The following is a 23,424-nucleotide window of genomic DNA, read 5'->3' on the forward strand; positions in this document are numbered from 1 at the left end:
CCCGAGCCTGCTTTTGCAGGCTCAGGACACAACAGTTTGGATTTTTTTTCTCAGCAAAATGCAAAAGTGATTGCATTTTATCAGTCAATTAAAAATTTTTAGAAATGTCTTAATTTTTAAAAAATATATTATCATCATATAATTCTAGTTGCATGATCATTAAAATGCTGTCCGAAATACAATGTTTACTCATTTATTTCGATCCTGGTTTACATGTTTCCACACATTTTTGGAATTTTATATACAGTTGTGGTTGCTGATTATGATAACGTGTGTGTATTCATGAATGGCAGCAAGACAAGAATTTGAAAATGCCAAGAGGCACATCAGATGTTTAACAGCCACTTGACAAAGCAAATGGTTTGTAAACACAAGAAATCACTAGGATAGAAATATCTCCCATACATTCATCCATTAGTAAACAAATCTCTTCCTAAAATTATAAATATATGCTCTTAACAAATACATTCAAACTTTAAAAATCAAATCAAATCATCCTTCAGGTTAAAATTATAGTTAGTTGCTGATTATAAAGCTAAGAATACCCCAATTACATTTTCAAATTTATTCACTGCTCTGAAAAACTGACATTTAGGAAAACAAGACACTGTATTAATGGTGTTTTTTAACTCTTTGTATGGCAGGATAGCAGCGTCAATCAGCAGGCATGCAGCTTGGTCCCTATGATTCACTCTTTTTCGTGCTTCTTTTGTTCTATAATTAGTATTCACTACTGGAGTGCAAGCTTCCACAGTAGCAAAGTTCAAAGCCTCTTGGTAACTAGGCTGTAACTTGCAAGTTCAATTTGTGCTGCTGTACCTTTAAACTCTGGGGTAAGTCCAGAGAACAGTGAGGGCCAACCCTTGAAGAAAAAAACAACAACCTCCAGATGCTTTTTTTTTTTCAGAGCAACTGCATAAAGACTAAGAGCATAGAGAATATTCTGGCAAGCCTCCATCCAGCAACATGGCAAAGCATGTTGTGTATCTCCTGCTAGTCCTTACCCTGGTACGCTCATCTCTTGCACAGCCAAAGCTCCTGCTGTTTTTGCTTGATGGGGTTCGATATGATTATATCTCTGAGGAAGCACTAGAGTCTTTGCCTGGCTTCAAAGAGATTGTCAACAGGGGAGTGAAAGTGGATTACCTAACCCCCGACTTTCCTAGTCTTTCCTATCCAAACTATTACACCTTGATGACTGGTGAGTATCTTCTTAAATTTTCTGTTGTTGTGTTCATCAGGGCCATCAGCCTGAAGTGCCGCACTCAGATTTCCATAACTCTGCCTGTGGGAGCCAATGCAGACAAAAGTATCTGATGAATATTTGTCTTGGCATAGGTTAACGAACTTGGTGGAAACAAACTGTACAAAGTAAATCTGCTTGATACTAAGAAAGCAAGCTATTGTATAAATACCCTCCCACCAATTATTTAGAATTTATCATCTCAATTTGAAAATCCTCAAGGTGAAAATGCCATTCAAATTTTTTAAATAAATGTGAGTGCCTATTCAGTTAATTATTTGTATTCATTTAAAATTTAAATTTTAAGCACTCCATTCATCAACAACTGTGATATGTTTAGAAGGATTAAAAAGATGAGTTCATTGCACTATTAACTCCTGATTAGACTTGTCCTATCTGGAAAAGAGAATTCCTGGAATTATTCAAAGCAATTAAACGGTTATAGAATGCAAGATGTTTTTCCAATTTAGCATAGAAATATAAATGGTTCTTCACGGGCTTTTCAAAACAGACAAATGAGAAATATTTAGCTCATTGATAAAAATGAACATTCAAATTTCAGCATATTGTAAAAATACTTTAATGAGATCACCAGTCCTTTATCAATAAAATGGGCATTTTTTAAAACTAAACTTGGAAAATCACACTAGGACAAGAAATATGTTGTCCTATTTTTAATTGATAGTAAATCTGTTTATGGTTTGCTAATTACTCCTAGTTATGGGCCTAAATTGTGAGATGCAACTTCAACTTTGTTTTTTCAGTGGACAAGTATGTTCATTCCCATTTCTATCTACCAATTATTTCTTAGAAAATTGCAATGTATCTGCTTTCCTAGAACAGTTCTAACATACTGGTACAAAGTACACGTACCAGTGCTCGCTCATGTAACATTTGCAAAATAAAAATCTTTGCAGAGAATCATAACATCACAATTAATTGAGTCTGAACTGGTGCAGTTATAGGCACATTGCATCCTATGATGAGAGAGCAAGCCTTTAAGACTTGCAATTATTTACTTAGGATTTCGTCCCATAGAAAAGTCCCACAGGACTCCTTCAGAACCAGCATTTATGACCTGTTCTCAAAGTTCATTTTTCCTTCTTGATCTGGTTGGAACAGTAGGAATGCCAAGCAAGCCATAGAAAATATGTCCAAAAATAGCCCACAGGACCTACAATTAAGAGGCAACACATCTTTTTAAAATGCCTACTTGTTATTATCTGATTGGAACATCCCACCAAAGAAATAGCTGTATTTCATGGGATGAGAAATTTCTTTTGCTGCCTTTGCATTACTAAACAGTATCTAAGAACAACACTGCGAACTATAAAAGTTGCTCTTGTGAAAGTGGATAAATATCAGCTTCTTTTATAAATCTAAATCCTCAATATTAGGCCAATTAATCCTTTATTTTTTTATCATTTTCCAACAATAGTTAACTCTAATAATCATATTTCCCTTCACCTCAAAATCTCCCTTTAGCCCATTAGTTGAGACTTTAGGATCTTCTCTAATATCAAAAGACCCCATTTTTCAAATCTAACTCTAGCTTTCTTTTTATGCCAACCAGGCTTCCATACCAATGTCTTTAGATCATCAGATAGATCTCACTTCATTCTTGTGCATGTTAGTTGAATCAAAGGAGTTGTCACCCTGGTGGCCCAGATCCCCATATTTGCTCTTCAATTCAATCTGGTCTTCTTCCTCAGGTTTCTTCTGGTGTAAGTAGAAAGTCATATCCAATTTTATGGTTGTTGTTTGGTTGTCTAGGTTTTCAGTAGGCTGTACTTGTTGATCTTTAGCACCCTCGATCTTGGTATTACTTTCTTCCGCTTCTGTTGTTTTTTGGGTTGTAAATTCTTTACTTGCAATTAGGGTTTGGTTGTCTAGATTTTCAGTACGTTGTACTTGTTGTTCTTTAAAGTCCTCTGTCTTGGAATTGATTTCTTCCACTTCTATTGTTTTTTGAATTTTAAGTTCGTTGGTTGCAGTCAGGGTTTCGCTTTGTAGGTTTAAGCTGGTGCCTTTGTCTTTCAGTCTAGCTTTAATTATCTCAGTAGCTTCAAGAATTTTTTGAAGTATAACTTTGTAATTAGCCAAAATTTGTTGCTGGTCCTCCTCCATTTCTGATATGGCTATAAATCGTCTCTTAGCTATTTATTAAGCGAGAGTCAGTGAGTATTCACCTCTACAGTCCTAAAAAGCAATTTCACTGCCCAGCTGTTCTCTCAGCTTTTAATCTCTTTTAGATAATACCAAGAACAGATCTGGGATATGAGCAGGTCTTTTTGTCAAGAATATTCACTTGCTGTACCAAGTTTCGCCACAAGATGTTCTCAATAGCATTTAAAATCTTTTTCAAATCCCAAGTTAGGTTTTTGTCTAATTTAAGTTCTTTTTCATCTTTTTTATGAGTAGATAGAGTAGCAAATCCCCATGAAAGTAGGAACTTTTTGGGTCCCTGAATATCAAATAGATGCAAATCCAATTATTTAGTTGTTCTTTTCAAGGCTTTATGTCCCGGAGGTAGACAAATGCCGCCATTTTAGAGTGTGGGAGGAAAACGTTCCCTTCCCTCTCTCCTCACAGAGGGATGCAATTAAGAAGCTTTTTACAGGAAGATACTTGTGATACAAAGAAGGTAAGATCGCACCCAATTCCTCTGCGGTGCTTTCGAAGTGCTTGTTAGTAATTTTGGCCTCGGCTGGTAGTGGCTTAGTTTTGGGCCATGTTAATGGCTGATTTTTTCTCCATTAGTTCAAAGAGTTGCCAAGGATCAAACGAGAGGGCTGCCGCCCTTCCACGATCACTCGAGAGTCCTCTTCACGTTCATCGCCCTTCCAGGGCGACCTCCAACCCTTTTCAGGGTCCCCCGGTGGGAGAAAACTGGATGGCGGAGGGAGCAATCACCCTGCACGTCTGCCAGCGCCGAAATCACAAACTGGAAGCCAAATATCAGCTTCTTCTGATTGAGCTGCAGAAATCTTAAGTAATCAGCAACACACTTTCTTGCGATTTCCAGTTTAACAGCAATGGTGTTAAAGTCAGGAAGGGAAGCAAATTTGGTTGATGAACTAACTAATAAATACATATGACCTAGAAAAGAGTTGATATTGCTCAAAATAAACAGAGGTCAAGGCCAGATTTATTAATTTATACTTAAGGTGCAACTTATCACTTTCTGATTCTGACTTGCTTCCAGTTGTTTCTTCCAAGATAATAATAATAATAATAATAATAATAATAATAATAATAATAATAATAATAATAATAAGTTGGAAGAGATCTTGGATCTAGTCCAACTCCCTGCTCAGGCAGAAAACTCTATACCATTTCAGACAAATGGCTATCCAGACTCTTCTTAAAAACTTCCAGTTTTGGAGCATTCACAGCTTCTGGAGGCAGGTTGTTCCACTGATTATTTGTTCTAACTGTCAGAAAATTTCTCCTTAGTTCTAGGTTGCTTCTCTCTTTGGTTAGTTTCCATCCGTTGCTTCTTGTGCTGCCTTCAGGTGCTTTGGAGAATAGCTTGACTCCCTCTTCTTTGTGGCAGCCTCTAAGATATTGGAACACTGCTATCATGTCATCCCTCATCCTTCTCTTCATTAGATTAGACCAGCGGTTTTCAACCTGTGGGTCGTGACCCTTTTGGGGGTTGAATGACGCTTTCACAGGGGTCGCCTAACACCATTGGAAAACACATATTTCCGATGGTCTTAGGAACCAAGACACCGCTCTTCTATCCGGCCACCCTGCCATCCTCCTCCTTCTCCGCCGGCTCCTCTGCCTCCAGGGCACCCTTCTTCTCTGACAGCACCTGCTCGTGACGCCACAGCACCATCCCATGACGGCTATGCCGACTCCCAGCTGATTCCCAGGAGCCGGGCCGACACGCGGAGGCTGGGCTGACTTCCAGCTTACATGCGCATGCCGGGCCGACTGTCAGCTGGCTGTCAGGAGCCGGGCGGTGTGTAGTGGCCCCGCCGGTTCCCCACCGTCTGTACGCCAACCCGACTCCCAGCTGATTGTCAGGAGTTGGGCGGTGCTCATGGGGACATGCGGATGTCGGCTGGCTGCCGGCTGCATCTTCCCTATCTCCCGGCTCATGGCAAGCCCAGGGGCTTGACACATGCCCCCGATGCCGCCCCGGGCCGGCTCAGCTGCGTGGGCAGCCGGTCCAAGCCGAGCTGTGTCTGGGCCACTGCTGGCGCTGCCGCTGGGCTGCTCCGCCGCTCCTGCCGCCGCTAGCTTAGCTGAGCTGTGGCGCCGAGCCGGTCCCCATGACTCCTGGTTGCCTGGCAGTGCTCCGCCCCCGGCCACCCTCCGCGCTGTGCTGGAGCTTTCCCCACACCACCTGGCCCACCTCCCTCACTGTCGGAGGCCGCCTCAGCCCTCTGGTGCCTGGCGCGGCCCTGGGGCTGGCGGGCAGGAGCGACTCCTTCCTGGCTCAACGGGCTCCGGGCCTCAGAAGTGGCCAGGCAGTGGGGAAGAGGGCGATGCCTGCATGTGCATCGGAGGCCAGCTGGCCGGGCCGGGAGGGGAGAAGTGGCGCCTTCCGAATGGGAGCTGACACTCTGGCCGCGCCTGTCTCGCATGTGATGAGTCGGGGAAAGGTTGTGGCGGTAAAGGGCTGTGCAGTGTGGAAAGGGGCTCCCACGATCCCGCTGCTGCAATGGCGCTCAGGAGGCTGGAGTGGTGGGCAGATCCTGGGGGGCTGGATGGGAGAGGGTAAGAGGTGCCGGGATGAGGATGGGGGGGCTCTAAGTTGGCAGGCGCGAGAGGGCGGCCAGCGGCTCCAAGGCATGCGGATCCTCCGCACAGCTACCGAGGCCTTGGAAGTGCCACCGCTTGGCTCTCCACCAGGCTCTCCGCCAGACTACCATCCCCAGCAGCCCTAAAAAGCACTGTGGAAGAGTGGGGAATGCTGGGAGTTGCAGTTCATCACCATCTGGGAAAACATGACTCTCCAAAGATCAAACCTTCCTTCCTTCCTTCCATCCATCTCCTTCCCCTTCAATCTCTCCTTCCTTCCTTCCTTTCTTCCTTTCCCCTTCAATCTCCTTCCTTCTCCATCTCCTTCCTCTCCCCTTCAATCTTCCTTCCTTCCTTCCCCTTCCCTCCTTCCCAACATTTTTGAGCAAGGAAGAGTAAGCTTCTCCAGTGAGCATTGCTATATTGAAACATTAAACAGAAAATGATAATTTTTCCCGTTTCCCTACTAAACTTCATTACAAGTTTAGAATAGAATAGAATAGAATTTGGAAGGGACCTTGGAGGTCTTCTAGTCCAGCTCCCTGCTCAAGCTGGAGAACCTATAACATTTCAGACAAATGACTGCCCAGTCTCTTCTTAAAAACCTCCAGTGATGGAGTGCCAACGATTGTTTTTGTAATATATTTTATTGATTTTTTTAAAACATAAATCACTTAATAATTGGTGAACAGTGTGTTGTCTGGGTTACATTTGTAAAACAATCATTAACAATTGATTTCTATAATCCATAATCCACATCACGGTTTTAGTTGATTTCCTCTTTTCCCAAAATATCCTCTTTTGCAAATACTGAGTTAATACAATTCTTATTGTTTTGATAGATATCAATTACATATATAATTTTTTCCCAATATTCCTAAAATAATAATCACATCAATATAATATTTCTTTTCTATCCAATCATTCTGATTGCCTTATCATAGATCCTGTTACAGTCCTTATTTTAATTTGTTTCTCCCATCAAAATCTAGGTATTCTTACTGGTTAACATTTTCTCAAATGTTTCTAAAAATTAATTACATTTAAAATTTTAACTCTATTTTTCCATATGAACCATCTCACACTTTTACATTTCTTAAGGAATAGATAAAACAATGAAAAAAAGGAGAGCAAGAGTAAAGAAACATAAAAAATAACATACTACTTAGTATAGAAAAGAGAAGATCAAATTCCTCCCCCAGTTTGAAGCATGCTGTTCACAGTTGTGCTGGTTAGTGCTTTTGGACTTTGGTTGCTAGTAGCTTGGGCTGGTTGATGCAATACGGCCACCCTTTCTCCTATCGGGTTAGAAGGCTTTCCCCAAGTCAAACGGAATGGCTGCTACCATTCCAGAATTGCTGGAACAACCTTCTTTCTTCGTCGCCTCTCCGGGGTGACTTAGACCCATTTAGGGTCCCCAGGCAGGGCAAAATTAGCTGCAGGGGTGTGGAGAATCCACAAGTCCATGACCAGTTGCTATCGTGCAAAACTGGAAGTCGGAGCGCTCACAGTTTCTGAAGTCGAGCTGTTCCACTGGTTAATTGTCCCCACTATTAGGAAGTTTCTCCTTAATTTCAGGTTGCTTCTCTTTTTGATAAGTTTCAACCATTGCTTCTTGTTCTGCCTTCAGGTCCTTTGGAGAATAATTTGACTCTCTCTTCTTTGTGGCAGCCCTCAAATACTGGAATACTGCTACCATGTCACCCCTACTTCTTCTTTTCTTTAGACTAGCCAAACCCAAGTCCTGCAGCCGTTCTTCATATGTTTTAGTCTCCAGGCCTTTGATCATCTTAGTTGCTCTTCTCTGAACTTTTTCCAAAGTCTCAACATCTTTTTTCTAGTATGATGACCAAAACTGGTTGCAGTATTACAGGTGTGGTCTTACTAGGGTTTTATAAAGCGATACTAATACTTCGCATGATCTTGATTCTATGCCTTTGTTTATAACAACCCAGGATCATATTAGCTCTTTTGGCTGCTGCTGCATACTGCTGGCTCATATTCAAGTGATCATCTACCAGGACTCCAACAGTTATTGTTTTTTAGCCAGGTCTCATCTAATCTGTACTTATACCTTTGATTTTTCCTGCCTAAATGTAAAATTTTGCTTTTCTCCACATTAAAGTTCATTTTGTTGGACAGGGCCCATTGTTCAAGTTTGTCAAGATCTTTTAGGATCCTGAGCTTGTCTTCTGTGGTGTTGGCTATTCCTGCCAGTTTAGTGTCATTTGCAAATTTGATAAGTTCCCCTTCTATTCCCTCACCTAAGTCTTTGAAGAGTACTGGGACTAAGTTTATTATGACTATTCATGTAATGACTGTTAATGAAAACAGTGACTTATGACCTGCATGTATAACTGTCGCATCACCCTCATGGTCCTGTGATTGCAATTTGGGTGCTTGGCAACTAGCTTGCATTTACTGCCAGTTGCGGTGCCCTGTGGGCATGTGATTGTGATTTGTGACCTTGTTTTGCCAATTTCTCAAAAAATGCCAATTGGGGAAGTGGGATTTGCTTAATGACCATTGATTAATTTAACAACCATGTGATTCACTTAACCACCACCCAAAACATTGTAACACCAGGCCTGACATGACTCCAATGATTTATGATAGAAATTCTGGTTCCAGTTGTGGCCGCAAATCGAGGACTACCTGTACATCTAGAGATTGAATGATGCTTCAAAACAGGACTATCTCGGCCTGTAAGGCTTGTCAAAGCAATGAATGTAATCAGGAAGGTTTTAACAGCAGGGAAATGTGCAAAAGTATTTTTCTAAGATAATGAAAGATCTGTTATTGATAAACTTGGATAAGGCTGTATGATGACTTGAAGATCTAGCTGGAATGCATGTCTCTATCAACTTTCTTTAAAACATTCTGGAGAAAGCTGTTGTGAAAGCATACAATAAGTAAATTGCAATAAGACATGGTCAAATTGTACCAATTTGATTACTGTATCTTTGTAGTTTGCTTTACACAAAAGAGTTCACTATTCTCTGACAGTATTAAGTCTTCTACAAGAAGCCTCACTAGAGGTCTGAATGCCTGAAAGATTTTGAAGAAGCACAACTTGAACCCCATATCTTCCATCCAAACAAATAATGATGATTTAGATATGAGTTAGGAGATATAAGAGAAAAACTGCACTGAGTAGGATGAAATCTGAGCATAATATTTATAGAAGAGAAATAGGAATGGCACTTCCATACATTTTGCAATGTATGATAATAGCTCACTGATAAGCCAAGATTGTACTGCAAATGAAAACCTACTATAATTTCTCTTTGTATCTTATATATTTCTTATTATGCCATACAACAAAGGACCAGTATAAAGCAACTTTTTTCTCTTCCAGGTCGCCACTGTGAAGTCCATCAAATGACTGGAAACTACATGTGGGACCCAGTGACAAATCTATCTTTTGACATTGGCATGAACCCAGACAGCCTCCTGCCTGTTTGGTGGGATGGATCCGAGCCCTTGTGGGTCACTATGACAAAAGCCCAGAGGAAGGTCTCTATGTACTATTGGCCTGGTTAGTACTGCCAAACTCTCTTTAGCTGGCTGACTAATATTGTATATTCTCTATCATATAAGGTTATAATCTCTATAAGGAAGGTGAAGCCATGGGAACAAAATTCAGCTACTAAGCCTTGTTCCCAAAATCATAACTGAAAAAACTATTTTTTTCCAGCATCTGTTTAGAGTGTCTGGAAGAAAGCTTTTGCATATAGGTTTCCCTTTTCTGAATTGATTTTTTTTAAAGATATACCAACATTTTTTATTCATTCATCCATATGCAGAAAAATGCATATTTGCCCTGAAGATTTTTTAAAATTTTATTTTAATCCAACAATTCATTTCTTCTTGGATTTCGAGAATATTAGACTCCAGTTCTCATAATTTTCTAGACATCATGGCTTTTGCCAATGAACAGTTATGGAACTTATAACAACAACAACAAGAACAACAACAATAATAATAAAGTTGAAAGGGACCTTGGAAGTCAAGTCCAACCCCCTGCTCAGGCAGGTAACCTTATACCATTTCGGACAAATGGCTGTCCAGTTTCTTCTTAAAAACTTCCAGTGTTGGAGCATTCACCGCTTCTGGAGGCAGGTTGTTCCTCTGGTTAATTGTTCTAACTGTCAGGAAGTTTTTCCTTAGTGCTAGGTTGCTTCTCTCCTTGATTAGTTTCCATCCATTGCTTCTTGTCTTGCCTTCAGGTGCTTTGGAAAATAGCTTGACTCCCTCTTCACTTTGGCAGCCCCTGAGATAGTGGAACACTACTATCATGTCCCCCCTCGTCCTTCTCTTCATTAAACTAGACCAGTGGTGGCGAACCTATGGCATGAGTGCCAGAGGCGGCACTCAGAGCCTTCTCTGTGGGCACATGCACCGTCGCCCCAGTCCTAGGCCTTCAGCTGGGGTTTATAAAACCTTTTCATTTTAGGCTTCCGCCGCCATGTACAAAAAAAAAAAGGTTCAATCAATCAGTCAATTCCAACTTCTCGCAGGGAAAAAAAAAAGATCTTGCAAAGTTGGAATTGATTGATTGAACTTTTTAGTTCCACCCAGTCTGCTGTTTCCACCACAGCCATGCCACCCAATGGGCCACACCCACTCAGCCCCCGATGATGCATAAGTGGGTTTTGGGTTGCAGTTTGAGCACTCGGTCTCTAAAAGGTTCGCCATCACTGCCCTAGTTTAATAACTGGGTGCTCAAAGATGTAACTGAAACCTTTTAAAGCTTCCCAGATATGTACAGAAAGTCTGGGGAATTATTGTTATTATTTTGTAGAGACAAGAAATGAATTAATGAGTGGTTGTTTTTTTTTAATTTTATTCCCACTGAAGAAGGGTACATTAAGAAATTCAGCACAATGGATAGTGTTGTAGCAATAAAGAAAGAAAAAAAGGACAGTGCAAATTGATTTGTTCAGCTTTGACAAGCAGAGGAACAGGTCAATCCAGTCTCCCTTTGTTAAATATGACAAGCTTATACTCCAGGAACTTTTTTTCCACCATGTTCCTCAATTCCATCTAAATATAGTCTCTTTTGGTGATAATTCTCAAATGACACTTTGGTTATTAGCTCATATTATCTTTATGAAAATTAGCATAGAATAATGAAGAAGATCTTTGCCTTTAAATATTGACAATATTAAATATGGATATTTTAATAATTAAATAATATATAATAATTCCTTTAAAATTGTTTGCTCCTAATTATTGTACTGGCTAAGTGAAACATTTGTTAAATGAATTTTGCCCCATTTTATGGCCTTTCTTGCCTGAGTTTTTAAGTGAATCATTGCAGTTGTTAAATTAGTAATGATGTTGTTAAGTGAATCTGGCTTCCCCATTGACTTTGCTTGTCAGATGGTTGCAAAAGGGGATCAGATGACCCTGGGACACTGCAACTGTCATAAGTATGAGTCATGTGCCAAGCATCTGAATTTTGAACATGTGACCATGGGCACGCTGCAACAGTCATAAGTGTGAAAAATGGTCATGAGTCATTTTTTTCAGTGCTGTTGTAACTTGACTACCTGTACTATATATGGATATGCCAGCACCAATTTGGGCACTTATATTAAATTCCATACATAGAAACAATGCAATGACTAACAAAGACAACTACAAACGCAAAAAGCTAAGAAAAATGGGTTTGAACTTGCCCTCCCCTATAACCTCCTCCAGCCTTCTGCTCAATTTGGAAGGTCTTCAAACTGTTCAAGTGAAATTTGAAAGTGTGTGTGTGTGGGGGGGGTCTTTTGGGCTGGAGAAAGTGAAGGAACAGCAGCAAATGATTCTCCTTTCTCTTTTCTCTGATGAAAGCTTTCTATTGGCAGAGGAAATCTAGATTCCACTCAAACTCACTCAGCCTATAAGACATATGCATTATTATTTTGCTGATATTTTTGTACGTGGTGTTCCCCTTTGTGTTCCCCTTATTAAACACAAAGTATTCAATTTCTCAATCATCTGGCAAGAACTCTAAAACACCTTTAGGCTACAGGATATTCAAAGAATTCATAGAAGATGAATCATTTATTTTTCCACTGTCCTTCTCTTTAGATTTTTTTTTTTTTTTTGCATAGGGTTTACTGTCATGCAGAACAATCATAACGTAATACCAGGGCGATGTTGCTCCAACTAGTACTCTGATTGGAAATTATGTTGCAAAATACTTATTGAAATCATTCCAGGTTTTACACTGTGAATAGTTAATCGTAAACATAGTCATGGAAGGATGGTTACAACATACCATGCATCTACAATGTGCCACCAGGACTAAGGAGAATAGAACATTATTCCTGTTTTTGAACTAGTCCTCAGTATAACATTATGAAGCATTCATTATTCAGAAAAATCTTATGCTTGGATATCTCTGGATTTTTAAAGTAGATTTTGTTTTTATTATTATTATTATTACTATTATTATTATTAATAATAAGGTTGGAAGGGACCTTGGAGGTTATCTAGTCCAACCCCCTGCTCAGGCAGGAAACCCTATACCATTTCAGAAAAATGGTTGTCCAGTCTCTTCTTAAAAACTTCCAAGCTGGAGGCAGCTTCTTCCACAGATCAATTGTTCCAACTGTTAGAAAATTTCTTCTTAGTTCTAGGTTGCTTCTCTCTTCGATTAGTTTCCATCCATTGCTTCTTGTCCTGCCTTCAGGAGCTTTGGAGAATAGCTTGACTCCCTGTTCTTTGTGGCAACCCTTGAGATATTGGATCACTGCTATCATGCCTCCAGTCTTGTAATCATCTTTGTTGCTCTCCTCTGTACTCTTTCTAGAGTCTCAACATCTTTTTTAAATCATGGTGACCAGGGCTTTTTTTGTCATAGAACGCCCAGAACGGAGTTGCAGCATCTTTTTGAGATGGAAGCTTGTAGGGTAGGCAAGGCAGGTTGTATGACATGTGTGAATTCTGGCACCTTTTTTTTTTTTTTTTTTACAAAAAAAGCACTGATGGTGATCAAAACTGGATGCGGTATTCCAAGTGTGGCCTTACCAAGGCATTGCAAAGTGGTATTAATACTTCACGTGAGTGTTAAATGTCAAGCAATCTGACATGCATATGTTAATTTTAAACAATGCCCTTCAATATACTTTGCAAATATAACAAAGAGAATAGCAACAGAGAAGTGTATGTAATGAGCAAAATTATTGATTATATTGTACACTGCCCAGAGCCATTCTCTGAGAGATGTGGGCAGTTAAGAAATAAGACAGATAGATCCTGTATGTATCCTAATTTACAGCCCAAATGTTGGAGATGTGGAAGCTTAGATGCAACTTATTTTCATATTTGGTGGACTTGTAGAAATATAAAAGCTTTTTGGATTAAGATTTGGTGGAACATTCAAAAGATTTTTAAGAGAAAGATAAAGTTTACGCCACAATTATTTTTGTTAGGTGTTATTGTAGATTTTGATGTTAAAGAAATTAATTTGATGTTGAATCTTATAACAGCTGCAAGATTATTTGTGGGGCAATATTGGAAGAAAGATTCTTTGCCTACTATGGAAGAATGGATACTTAAGGTGTCTAATTTAGCAGAAATGGCAAAAATTTCTGCTTATTTGAAGGACTACTCACAAGAAAGATATATCTCGGTTTGGAGAAGATGGATAGATTATATTCAGAATAAATATGAGACTAAAAAGTATTATCTAGCTTATGAATAAATTTTAGATTATTATTAATAGTTTAATATGGTAGAATTTATATTAGTTTTAGTTTTATGGTTTAATTATATTATTATTTTCATATTTAATTTGTTAATATTTATTTTGAAAAAGACTTAAGTATGTTATGGATTTGATTGTTTGTATAGTTGGGTAATGTTAGTTAGATTATGATTGTTTATTTGTAACGCTGTAATCAGCTCTGGGAAGTGGGGGAGGGGGAGAGGGATTTGGGATATATATTGTATAAAATCTTTAAAACTTTTAATAAAAAAAAGAAATAAGACAGATAGATGATAGATAGATAGATAGATAGATAGAAAGAGAAAGAAAGAAAGAAAGAAAGAAAGAAAGAAAGAAAGAAAGAAAGAAAGAAAGAAAGAAAGAAAGAAAGAAAGAATATACTCAGTTTGCAAATATGTCTGTAAACCTTCATGGCTGAGCACAAAAGATCAAAACACTTTTCCCCAACATGTTATCCTTCAGAGTATGTGGAAGAAAACTGGGCCCAGAACAGCTCTGTTCTGGGCCCAGTGCTCTTCAACATCTTCATCAATGATTTGGACAAGGGGATAGATGGGGAACTCATCAAATTTGCAGATGACACCAAGCTGGCAGGAATAGCCAACCCTCCAGAAGACAGGCTTAGGATACAGGAGGATCTGGACAGACTTGAACATTGGGTGCTATCTAACAAAATGAAATTCAATGGTGAAAAAAGTAAGATTCTACATTTAGACAAGAAAAACCAAATGCACAGGTATAGTATAGGGGGTAACTTGCTCAATAGTAGTAACTGTGAGAGGGATCTTGGAGTTCTAGTGGACAATCATTTAAATATGAGCCAGCAGCGTGCTGCAGCTGCCAAAAAAGCCAACATAGTGCTAGGCTGCATTAACAGAGGGATAGAATCAAGATCACGCAAAGTATTAATACCACTCTACAATGCCTTGGTAAGGCCACACTTGGAATACTGCATCCAGTTTTGGTCACCATGATGTAAAAAAGATGATGAAACTCTAGAAAGAGTACAGAGAAGAGCAACAAAGATGATTAGGGGACTGTAGGCTAAAGCATATAAGGAAAGGCTGCTGGAATTGGGTATGTCTAGTTTAATGAAGAGAAGGACGAGGGGGGACATGATAGCAGTGTTCCAATATCTCAGGGGCTGCCACAAAGAAGAGGGAGTCAAGCTATTTCCCAAAGCATCTGAAGGCAGGACAAGAAGCAATGGATGGAAACCAATCAAGGAGAGAAGCAACCTAGAACTAAGGAGAAACTTCCTGACGGTTAGAACAATTAACCAGTGGAACAACCTGCCTCCAGAAGTGGTGAATGCTCCAACACTGGAAGTTTTTAAGAAGAGACTGGACAGCCATTTGTCTGAAATGGTATAGGGTTTCCTGCCTGAGTAGGGGGTTGGACTAGATGACCTCCAAGGTCCCTTCCAACTTTATTATTATTATTAAACCTTGCTTAAATTTTAAACCTAGATTGTGTGATATAAATTCAGGTTGTTTGTTTGGTCTTGAAATATTTCAAGCTCCTGATGATTTGAAAGTAGATGAGAACTATTTCAAAATGCAGGTGAAGCTGTTCTACAAAATGTACTTCTGCATTTGAAATTACTTTTTTCTAATTTCTGGATTTGGCCTTGGCACTGAAAAAGCAACATAAGAGTCAGTATGAAATCTAAAGCCTACTGTTTTAATGGGGCAGGTGAAATATGAATAGAAATGTAATGGTCAAATTGGTTCTGTTACATGATTATCACCTTTCAACATGTTTTTTTCATGGAAAATAGACAGGCCCAATATTGTATGATAAAGATTTTTAGAAATAGCTTCTTTGTAATTTAGAAAGGAAAGAATTATTTCAAACCATAGTATCTTATTTTAACCACCATCTCTCCAACCTTTGATTGAAGGATATTTGCTACCCTCAAAGGAGGAACAAATTGCCCCAATTAATGAAATCCAACCTGTTTGCAAAATTTTCTACATTTCCCTTCATTCCATCTTATCGGTGTGTATGCTATGGAAATAATTATCACAACACTATGATTCCAGAAGATCTGAATTATTAAAAACTAAATTCTTGTATTTTTAAGTGCTTGGAGCACCAATACATATTAATGTGCTGATTCTCTTTATCCATACTTGATGTTTCATTGTTGCTACTAGTTTCTAAATCTCAGTGTAACATATTTATTGAAAAAGAATTGTAATGTCTGAAAGTGGATTGGTTCAAAGAGCTTTAAGAAGACTGTATGGGGAAATAAAGTCAAGAGTCTGATACACTAGTTTTATAAAAAGTATTGAACTGGATAAAGCTGTTCTTTGACTTACAGTTAGTTTTTGAAAAATTAATTTGACAACCAATTTTGTCAAATAACATTAGTTTACTTCTGATAGAAAACAAATTGTTAAAGATCATGTAGAACTCAATTGAGGACAAAGATGGTTTATCTGAGTGTGTGTATGTGTATGTGTCTGCTGCCATCGTTGAGTGAAGATATTAATTTCAATAGTGGAGTTTTCTTATTGGAGTTTGAGATACCTAACTTATAAATAATTTAGTGCAATGATAATTCAAATAAAATCAGCACCAATTTGTGAAAAATCAAGTTGCATTATAGAGTTTTTTATCTATAGACAAACATGCACATATGTGCACATGCAGATATGTGGATTTGATTGTCAATTGATTGTCAATTGTTAGCTTTCAGTGTAAATATTTATACTGATGCTTTTAATATGAATTCTTCTATTTTTATTACTATTTAAAAAAAAACTTTCAGTCTCAGAGCCAAAATCCATCCAAGAAACAACCTGAATTTATATCACACAATCTAGGTTTAAAATTTAAGCAAGGTTTAATAATAATAATAATAATAATAATATTAATAATAAAGTTGGAAGGGACCTTGGAGGTCATTGAGTCCAACGTGAGTTGCCTGTGAGAGACTGAGCACCATCACCCCACGTGAACTGCTGTTGCTAGAGATTGACTACCATTATCTCCTGCAAGCTGCTGCTGTCAGAAACCAATAACTATTACCTCACATGAGCTGCTGCTGCCAGAGACTGACCACCATCATCTCACGCAAGCTGCTGTTGCTAGAGATTGACCACCATCATCTCATGAAAGCTGACCACCATCACCTCATGCAAGCTGCTGTTGCCAGAGACTGACCACCATCATCTAATGTGAACTGCTGTTCCCAAAGATTAACTACCATCTCACGCAAGCTGTTATTGCTAGAAACTGACCATTATATCTCACGCAAGCTGCTGTTGCTAGAGATTGACCACCACCATCTCATGAAAGCTGACCACCATCACCTCATGCAAGCTGCTGTTGCCAGAGACTGACCACCATCATCTAATGTGAACTGCTGTTCACAAAGATTAACTACCATCTCACGCAAGCTGCTATTGCCAGAAACTGACCATTATCATCTTGTGCAAGCTGCTGCTGCCAGAGATTGACCACTGTTAAATCCGTGGGTTAAAAGCATTGCGAGGAAACGAATGGTCTAACAGAACTGTCGCTACGTGAGTAATGCCCAACGTATCCCATATGTGTTCCAACATATCCTGGAGCTGGAAGACCAGCGGAAAGGAGAGCCCCAGAGACGGAGCCAGCCAGTCGCCATTGCCGCATCAGCACTGCCCAGCTGGAACCTTGTGGGAGGACCGCCGCCGCCAGAGGACGACTGTAGAGGGAGGAGGAGAAACACTAGGCCCTTCTCTCCTCGTGGCCTCTGGCGGGCTACACCCTTTCATCGTGTGGCCATGTTTGTCGGTCCGGCCTTGCGAGACCAGTGGGGCCGCCACACACCACGGGGGGCCTGGCTGGCACCATCCCGTTGTCATTGCTGCCGCTGCTGCCGGGGGAGGAGGGGCTGGCCCTTTGTGACTCTTGACCTTGATTCTCAGAATCTTTTAGCTAGTGTATGCTGATTGTATGATTGTTTTTTTAACCTTTTTTAGTTTATTGTATTAGGGTGTGTATGGGTGTGAGTGATGGAGCTGGGAACAAGAACTGGTGCCCCCTCTGCTGAGTGTGTAAACAGAAGTGGAGGGGGGCCGGATGTACTTCCCGGCTCGATTTGAATGTGAGATGTAGCCTGCCGGGAGGGGGGATGGTGGGAGGGAGACCTGCGGGGTGGGTGGGGAGTTTTCGGGGGTGGAGGTAGGCCGGAACATCCCGGTTATCATAGGGAGAGGTAGATATGGCGGGAGCCAAGGGTGGGCCATCTTCGGGGAAGAAGGACTCGCTGCATTAGAGTGATTACCTGTTCTGACCCCTTGGACTCTTCTCCAATACCTGGAGAGGGGGATGTTCAGGACCCTGGCCTCAGGTTGCTGCTTCTTAATGCCAGGTCAGTTATTAATAAAAACCCCCTCATCCGGGATTTGATACTGGATGAGGAGGCCGACCTGGCATGTATTACTGAGACCTGGCTGGGCCAAGAGGGAGGTGTTCCTCTCTCAGAGATGTGCCCAGACGGGTTTCAGATAATGCACCAAACGCGACTCCAGGGAAGGGGTGGGGGAGTGGCGATTCTTGTCCGAGAATCCTTGAGACTCGCAGGATCCCAGCCCCAGAGGTTGTTGGGTGTGAGTCCCTTCTCTTGAGATTGGATTCAAGGGTTCAGTCGGGTTTGTTGTTGACATACCTGCCTCCCAGCTATGTGACAACAACCCTGCCTGAGCTGCTGGAGGGGTAGCTGGGTTGGCGGTGGAATTCCCCAGGCTTATGGTGCTGGGGGATTTCAATTCGCCATCACTCGGCGAATCCTCTGGTGTGGCTCAGGAGTTCATGGCTTCCATGACAACCATGGACCTGACCCAGATAATTCAGGGTCTGACCCATAGGGGAGGACACACGCTCGACTTGGTATTCCTCTCGGGGCAGTGGAGACGTGATTTCGATTTAAGGGATATAGTCACTTCTCCCTTGTCATGGTCGGATCACTTCCCGTTGAGGTTAGATTTCTCGGTCCTACTCCCCCACCGCAGGGAGGTGGAACCGATTAGGTGGTTCCGCCCCAGGTGTTTAATGGACCTGGAGGGGTTCCAAATAGCGCTTGGGGGTTTTCCTGATTCCCTCCTCCACGAACCAGCTGAGTCCTTGGACACTGCTTGGAATAAGGTGGCATCAGGGGCGTTAGACCGGATCGCGCCTTTGCGACCTCTCCGTGATTGTGGATCCCGGAGGGCACCTTGGTTTACCGAGGAGCTACGGGAGATGAAGCGTCAGAAGAGACATCTAGAGCGATGCTGGAGGGCTAGTAACTCCGAATCCGACCGGACACTTCTAAGAGCCTATATTAGGACTTATTTAGTGGCGATACGAGCGGCAAAATGTTCGCATTTTCCCGCACTTATGCGTCTGCAGAATCTCGCCCCGCCGCCCTGTTTAGGGTGACCCGTTCCCTACTTAATGTTCGGGAAGCTGGGGAGCCCTTACAGGATAGAGCGGAGGAATTTGTGCAATTCTTATCAGACAAAATTGCTCGGATTCGGACAGACCTAGACTCCGATTGGGCAGGGCCTTTTAAGATGACTGGGGCAGGTCTTAGCTCAGTTTTATGGGATGAATTTGAGTCTGTGACCGCTGAGGATGTTGACAGAGCGGTGGGAGCAATGAGCGCCTCCACTTGTTTATTGGACCCGTATCCTTCCTGGTTGGTCTCGGCTGCCAAGGAGGTGACACGAAGCTGGCTCCAGGTGTTGACCAACGCTTCATTGAGGGAGGGGTCTTTTCCACAATTCCTGAAGGAGGCGGTTGTGAGGCCCCTGCTCAAGAAGCCTACCCTGGACCCGGCTGATTTAAATAACTTCCGTCCAGTCTCCAATCTCCCCTTTGTGGGGAAGGTTGTAGAGAGAGTGGTGGCGCTCTAGCTCCGACAGTCTCTGGATGAAGCGGATTATCTAGACCCTTTTCAATCTGGCTTCAAGCCCGGCTTCAACACAGAAACCGCTTTGGTCGCGCTGATGGATGATCTCTGGCGGGCCCGAGACAGAGGTTATTCCTCTGTCTTGGTGCTACTTGACCTCTCAGTGGCTTTCGATACCATCGATCATGGTATCCTTTTGCAACGACTCGAAGGGGTGGGAGTGGGAGGCACAGTTTAACGGTTGTTCTCCTCCTACCTCTCTGGCCGGTCGCAATCGGTATTGGTGGGGGGGGGCAGAGGTCAACCCCGAGGCCCCTTGAATGCGGCGTGCCACAGGGGCCAGTTCTCTCTCCCCTCCTATTTAACATTTATATGAAGCCACTGGGTGAGATCATCAGACAGCACGGGGTGAGGTTTCATCAGTATGCTGATGATACCCAGTTATATATCTCCTCCCCGAGCTCTCTCAGTGAAGCGGCCGATGTGATGGGCCGTTGCCTCGAAGCCGTGAGGGTCTGGATGGGGGTTAACAGACTCAGGCTCAATCCTGACAAGACCGAGTGGCTTTGGATGTTGCCTCCCAAGGATCATGTCGACTGTCCAGTGTTGACTCTTGCGGGGGAAAATATACCCCCTTCGGAGCGGGTTCGCAACTTGGGTGTCCTCCTTGATCCACAGCTGAATTTGGAACATCAGTTGACGGCTGTGGCTGGGAGGACCTTTGCACAAGTTTGCCTGTTGCACCAGTTGCAATCCTACCTGGACCGGGAGGCTCTCCTTACAGTCACTCACGCCCTTGTCACCTCACGTTTGGACTACTACAATGCACTCTACATGGGGCTACCCTTGAAAAGTATTCGGAGACTATAGTTGGTCCAGAATGCAGCCGCGCGAGTGATAGTGAGTGCTCCTCGATACACCCACGTTACACCTATCCTCCGTGAGCTGCACTGGTTGCCTATTGGTCTCCGGGTCCAATTCAAGGTGTTGGTCATTACCTTTAAAGCCCTATATGGCTCAGGGCCAGGCTATTTGCGAGACCGCCTACTACCTCATAGTTCCCTATGTCCAGTTAGATCCCACAGGCTGGGCCTCCTTCAGGTCCCGTCGGCCAAGCAGTGCCATTTGGCGGGGCCGTGGAGGAGGGCCTTCTCTGTGATGGCGCCCACGCTTTGGAATCAGCTCCCCCCGGAGATTAGGACCGCTCCCACCCTGTTGGTCTTCCGTAAGCTACTTAAGACCTGGCTTTTCCAGCAGGCCTGGGGTTTATAAACTCTTACCCCTGGATGATTGTTTTTGTATTGTTGTTTTGTTATGTTTTATGTGTTTTTTATTGTTAACCACCCAGAGTCCTTCGGGAGTGGGGCGGCTTATAAATTTTAAAAATAAAAATAAAATAAACCCCCTGCTCAGGCAGGAAACCCTACACCATTTTGGACAAATGGCCATCCAGTCTCTTCTTAAAAACTTCCAGTGTTGGAGCATTCACCGCTTCTGGAGGCAGGCTGTTCCATTGGTTAATTGTTCTGTCAAGAAGTTTCTCCTTAGTTCTAGGTTGCTTCTCTCCTTGATTAGTTTCCATCCGTTGCTTCTTGTCCTGCCTTCAGATGTTTTGGAAAATAGCTTGACTCCCTCTTCTTTGTGGCAGCCCCTGAGATATTGGAACACTGCTATCATGTCCCCCTCTTCCTTCTCTTCATTAAACTAAACATACCCAATTCCAGCAACCGTTCCTTATATGTTTTAGCTTCCAGTCCCCTAGTCATCTTTGTTTAACTAATGAAATGTTTCTTCTTAGGCTGTGAAGTTGAAATCCTTGGAATCAGACCCAACTATTGTATACCATATGAAAATGTTCCAACGGATGCCAATTTCTCCAATGCTGTAAATAATGCCATTGAGTCTTTAAGGTAAAATCACCAAACCATTTTAATTATTTCTTTGACAGAAAAACATTTGATCTTGTTGTATCAGTTTGAGAATAGCATAAAATCATCTACATTTTCTATATAGTATTGTTTGGTAGTAAAGGAAAAAATGAATTCAAATAATCTTCATGATGGAACTTTTCCTGCTATGTTTACTTGACAAAGTTACTGTTCCTGTTTAGTATGCTAATATACCCAGCCAACATATGAACATTGGGAAACAGAGGTGTAAATTGATCCAATATGTGTTGCATATGAACAATTATAAAGGACAATGAGGAGATAACAGCATCACTGTCAGACCAAATTATCATATAACTCATGTTGAAACTGGCTAGTTTTATTTTGGATAAATAATGATTGTGGGACTTAAATTGAAAACATGTGTCCAGTCTAAATTAGGTCACCGTGTTGAAAATCTCTCTTGCAGAATTTGCTTTCAGACATTCTATTTCCAGTTGCAAGCTTCACTTTTAAGGTGAATAGAGAGGGACTCAAAAACTGTCAGAATCTCTAATTAAAATAGGGAGCCTCAATTATTGATATCCAAACAGTGACTTGAAAATTAAGTAGATAAAGTTACATGAAGTAGACACAAATCAAAGGGTTTGTATTGTGCTATTGATTTGCTATTGCCTTATTTTGCCTGATAATGGGGCTTATTCTACATGCAAGACTTATATAAACTTTGTGGGATCTGAAAAATTTTGGTCAAATCATTTTTTTTTTAACCTAGCATTTCACCTCAAAAGAAGTTGCTTCAAGAGTTAGAGTATGAATCACAAATGTTGTATAATATTGTATTGCCTTGTACTTGCAAAGAAATGTTTCTCAATGCCTTACAAAAAGTGCCAAAAGACAATTAATATATATTGCTTTATTTAAATAAAGGCAACACAAAATGCAATAGTCATGTTTTCTGTAAGCACAGTACTATTAACATTTATCTCTGAAAATATTTCCTTATATATTATTTTGATACTGATAGAATATTAGCATGTTAGGTAACGTCATTCTATTTTTGGAGATTAATTAGAGACATAATCAGACAGGACTTACCTTCATACACTTACTTGAAATTAAAGGTTGATTAGAGGCAACCTGGAGAAACCGTCCTCCATTTCCAGGTTTCCTTTTAAACTTTTATATCATGCATTGAGACAATACACTGAAGTTAAAAAAATTGTATCATTTTCTGAAGTTTGCATATTTTGAATTTGTCTTGCATGCTTACCTCCATGAACCAAATAGGAGAGGAATGATAAAGAAATAACAGATGAAGAAATTGGTACATCTTTTCCATTCCTTGAACTACTTTCAGAAAGTAGATGATATCTATGATTGGAAATCTAATCATGAATATCCCATAACTTTCTATATCTGACTTTGATAAGGACTTAATCGAAATATTCAAGCAATGCCACAACAGTGTGTTTAGATCTGCAAGATGGGGAGTGGAAGTAACCTCATGAAGCAGGTTCTTCCTTCCCAGTTCAGATTCATCTGAACATCAGAAAAGTGTCTAAGCAAGGCCTCACCTACAGGTACCTGCACAGTCAGGAACTCTGAAAAATCTATGAAAAGTTAAAATAGTGGAAAGGAAACTCTTACTTCCCAAAAATGCTTAAATTATAATTCTGTGCAATCTCTTTCAAAAGGGCCAAAGTCAGGAACACTGGCAGTTAAAGTTCAATTGCTTCTGTAGGACAACTGATTCCTCAGATCTAATTTAAAAGAATCAGATAGGAATAACAATGCTAATTAACTAATGAGGAAGTGGGGAAGAGGCCATGTGGTTAGAGCTGGGATGTCTATCTAGGCTTATTTTAGACTGAAAATAAAACAAGAAGAATTAAAAGAATTAACGCTTCTCTTAGAAAACATGCCA

At 41.1% G+C, this 23,424-nt stretch overlaps 1 protein-coding gene and 1 long non-coding RNA gene across 2 annotated transcripts in view; both read left to right on the forward strand.

Moving 5' to 3' along the window:
• Positions 1-235: 235 nt before the first annotated feature.
• The window catches only part of ENPP6 (ectonucleotide pyrophosphatase/phosphodiesterase 6), a 42,368-nt gene continuing 19,179 nt past the window's right edge, over positions 236-23,424 (forward strand). Inside the window, exons 1-3 of the mRNA XM_039330810.1 lie at positions 236-1,201; positions 9,357-9,536; positions 21,407-21,518. Coding sequence (XP_039186744.1) covers positions 967-1,201; positions 9,357-9,536; positions 21,407-21,518 — 527 coding nt within the window. The 5' untranslated portion in view covers positions 236-966. The remainder of the gene's footprint in view (positions 1,202-9,356; positions 9,537-21,406; positions 21,519-23,424) is intronic.
• Positions 3,754-4,350, forward strand: LOC120302424. Its single transcript, XR_005555127.1, has 2 exons — positions 3,754-3,887; positions 4,004-4,350. It is a non-coding gene; the product is annotated as an uncharacterized LOC120302424 (long non-coding RNA).

This window comes from Crotalus tigris, unplaced genomic scaffold (genome assembly GCF_016545835.1).
Source record: "Crotalus tigris isolate CLP2741 ecotype Arizona unplaced genomic scaffold, ASM1654583v1 scf7180000024432.2438137, whole genome shotgun sequence".
Taxonomy (NCBI): Eukaryota; Metazoa; Chordata; class Lepidosauria; order Squamata; family Viperidae; genus Crotalus; species Crotalus tigris.